Here is a 3,384-nt window from a genome sequence, read left to right on the forward strand (position 1 = left end):
GAGAGAGAGAGAGAGAGAGAGAGAGAGAGAGAGAGAGAGAGAGAGAGAGACGAGTACGAGAGAGACGAGAGGAGAGAGACGAGAGAGAGAGAGAGAGAGTGATTAAGTGAGGCAGAGGAGAGAGAATGAGTGTACAGAGTGTGGCGGGACTGCGAGAGAGGAGTGATTGGAGAGTGAGTGACGTGCTAGAGGGAGAGAGCAAGCGGGAACTGAGGAAATCTAGCTGAAGCCATCCATGGTAATGCTTGTTGAACACATTAAACCAAAGATCATTAAATTAATCATATTTAAGAATCAAGATATATAAAATTCAATTAAAGAACACCTCCCATGGAAGCTTTCCTGGGAGAAGGCACCAGGCACCCTCTCCCACCCGCCCCCGCGCGCGAGCTTACCCGCTGCTGCTCCTCCCAGCCGTGTCCTCGCGCGGCGGCTTCCTCTCTCAGCTTCTCTTCTTGTCTGGCCTTCACTTCCGACGCTGAAACGGTCAACATCAACTCCCGCTCAAACACAAGCGGCCGACTACCTAGTGTAGCTGCGAGCGACAACAAGTAACAATACTGCTACGCATATATAAGTAAATATACTATATAGTAATAACCTAGTAAAACTAGAGCAGGGGAATAGGGAAGGAGTAACAGCTATAATACTTCTTAGCTAAAGTAACCAGCAGTAACATTACTGCTCACTAGAGCAGGTAAATAGGGAAGGAGTAACAGCTATAATACTTCTTAGCTAAAGTAACCAGCAGTAACATTACAGCTTGCTAGAGCAGGTAAATAGGGAATGAGTAACAGCTATAATACTTCTTAGCTAGAGTAACCAGCAGTAACATTACTGCTCACTAGAGCAGGGGAATAGGGAAGGAGTAACAGCTATAATACTTCTTAGCTAGAGTAACCAGCAGTAACATTACTGCTCACTAGAGCAAGGGGAATAGGGAAGGACTAGTAATTATAACTATACGATCAATCAGTAACATTACTGTTCACTAGAACAAGGGAAGTGGAGAACGAGTAACAACTATAACACTTGCATACTAAAGTAACCAGCAGTAACAGTACTGTTCACTAGAGCAAGGGAAGTGGAGAACGAGAACAACTATAACTCTTGCATACTAAAGTAACCAGCAGTAACAGTACTGCTCACTAGAACAAGGGAGTAAGGAACTCGAGGGGGGATGCGTAGTAACGGAGGCAGCATGGGAACAGCGGGGTATCTACCGAGCGGTGGTGGGAGATGGAGCGTGGCGAGGCGGCGGCGGCGTAGGTGTGAGGGTAGCAGTAACTCGTGGCTCCACGGCTGCCAGCGGTCACAGCGACTCAGCAGCCCTGTAAAACACACACACACGGACACGTACATACATGCACACAGAGCGTGGCTGCGACGCACAACGTGCCGGGAGAGCGTTAGGTTAGAGACAGACGGGATGGGAAAGTGTTGTCTACATTACAGACAGTGGGGCATACATTAGGGTGAATGACGCGCACGCACGCACGCACACACAGCCACACGCACACACGCACATGCACGCACGCACGCACACGCACGCACGCATGCTACTGCTGCTTACCTCTGAGTGGGATGGGGGCGATGAGGGGTAGGATCGGCGAGGCAGTGCGTGTGATCTCGGGCGGATCTCGGTGATCGATGCGGATCCCGACAAACTTCTCCTGCGGGAGATCTAGCAGGAACTCCGGCGACGATCCCGACACGACCGTGTCCGGCGTCGCGCTGTTCCTGAAACAAGAGAGCATGCTCGCGTCATCACAACGCCCCGAGCGAACGACGCGGACAATCGCACGCAAACAATCCTCAAGACAGTCACGAGCTGTCGACATCAGACAACAAAATGTCGCCGTGGTTACCGAACCCTCGCGCAGCAGATTTCTACTAATCTTTGCGAGACGGTTTCCCGCGGCCGACATCAGACGAACAGTTGCCGTGGTTACCGACCCCACGCGCAGCAGATTTCTACCGATCTTCGAGACGGTTTCCCGCGGCCGACACAAGACGAACGGTTGCCGTGGTTACCGCAGCCTAGCGCGACTGGTATCTGCTGCGGAAGAGGAGGGAATCTTCCTCACTTACCGGGAAACGCTTTGTGATCGGTTGAACGGGTCAGGCACAGAGGTCAACTGGTATCTTGGTTCAGCACCTGGAGGATGGAATGAGCGTGGAACGTAAGCACCAGCCAGCGTTCGCTCGCTTACAACGATCAACTGTCGCAAAATTATACACACGTAAATCCTTTGGAAATGAGGAATGAAACTAGTTCCCTTCCTTTCCTCTTCATGTGTATTTACCCCAGACCACGTGTACCCCGCCTCCCCTCTCCCCCACATTGCCTTCCCCCCAACCTTCCCTAAATGTACCCCCACACCTTTCCTCTCTGCCTATATGCATCCCTCTCTCCCTCCCTGCCTATATATACCCCTCCATCCCTCCCTCCCTACATATACACCTCCACTCCCTCCCTCCCTATATATACCCCTCCATCCCTCCCTCCCTGCCTATATATACCCCTCCATCCCTCCCTCCCTGCCTATATATACCCCTCCATCCCTCCCTCCCTATATATACCCCTCCATCCCTCCCTCCCTATATATACCCCTCCATCCCTATATGTAACCACAGCTTTCTTCCCTCTCTCCCTTTATGTACCCCCAGCGTTCCTCCCTGCTCTCCTGCCTGCATGCACTGCAGCCCTCACCCCCCTCCCCGCGCCCCCGCCCCCTCCTCCTCCCTTCCCCGTCCTCCTCCTCCTCCTCCCTTCCCCGTCCTCCTCCTCCTCCTCCCTTCCCCGACCTCCTCCTCTCCTCGAGTATCAGAGGACACCAGCTGCTCCCCACCCAACAGCAGCTGTCTGCGCCCTACTCCCTAACCCTTCCCTGCGCCCCCCGCCCTCCTCCTCCTCCTTCCCCGACCTCCTCCTCACCTCGAGTATCAGAGGACACCAGCTGCTCCCCACCCAACAGCAGCTGTCTGCGCCGACTGCTAAAATCCTGCAAGCCTCGCTGGCCCGCGGCGGCGCCCCCTGCTGGCGCGCTGGGTCCGAACGTCGTCAGGTGTGCGGCCGTAGGTGGCGCTGGCTGATCGCCGAACGGGTAGACGGAGTATGGGTCAGGCTGGTCTCCTATCATGCCCTTACCAAACTGTCCCCTCAGCTCATCCACACCTGCAGGGTGAGATAGAGAGAGAAGGTGAGTGAGAGGGGGAGGAGAGATAGAGGGGGTGAGAGAGAGAGAGTGTGTGCGAGAGAGAGAGAGAGAGAGAGAGAGAGAAGAGAGAGAGAGAGAGAGAGGAGAGAGAGAGAGAGAGGAGGAGAGAGAGAGAGAGAGAGAGAGAGAGAGAGAGAGAGAGAGAGAGAGAGAGAGAGAGAGA

At 54.0% G+C, this 3,384-nt stretch overlaps 1 protein-coding gene across 1 annotated transcript in view; it reads right to left on the reverse strand.

Annotated features, from left to right (window-relative positions):
• The window catches only part of LOC106817906, a 4,427-nt gene extending 1,254 nt beyond the window's left edge, over positions 1 to 3,173 (reverse strand). The window contains exons 1-4 of the mRNA XM_014822616.1: positions 2,939 to 3,173; positions 2,092 to 2,158; positions 1,574 to 1,740; positions 396 to 478 (exon numbers count right to left, since the gene is read on the reverse strand). Of these exons, the coding sequence (XP_014678102.1) occupies positions 396 to 478; positions 1,574 to 1,740; positions 2,092 to 2,158; positions 2,939 to 3,143 (522 nt within the window). The 5' untranslated portion in view covers positions 3,144 to 3,173. The remainder of the gene's footprint in view (positions 1 to 395; positions 479 to 1,573; positions 1,741 to 2,091; positions 2,159 to 2,938) is intronic.
• Positions 3,174 to 3,384: the final 211 nt, after the last annotated feature.

Source organism: Priapulus caudatus, unplaced genomic scaffold (assembly GCF_000485595.1).
Source record: "Priapulus caudatus unplaced genomic scaffold, Priapulus_caudatus-5.0.1 Scaffold1920, whole genome shotgun sequence".
Taxonomy (NCBI): Eukaryota; Metazoa; Priapulida; class Priapulimorpha; order Priapulimorphida; family Priapulidae; genus Priapulus; species Priapulus caudatus.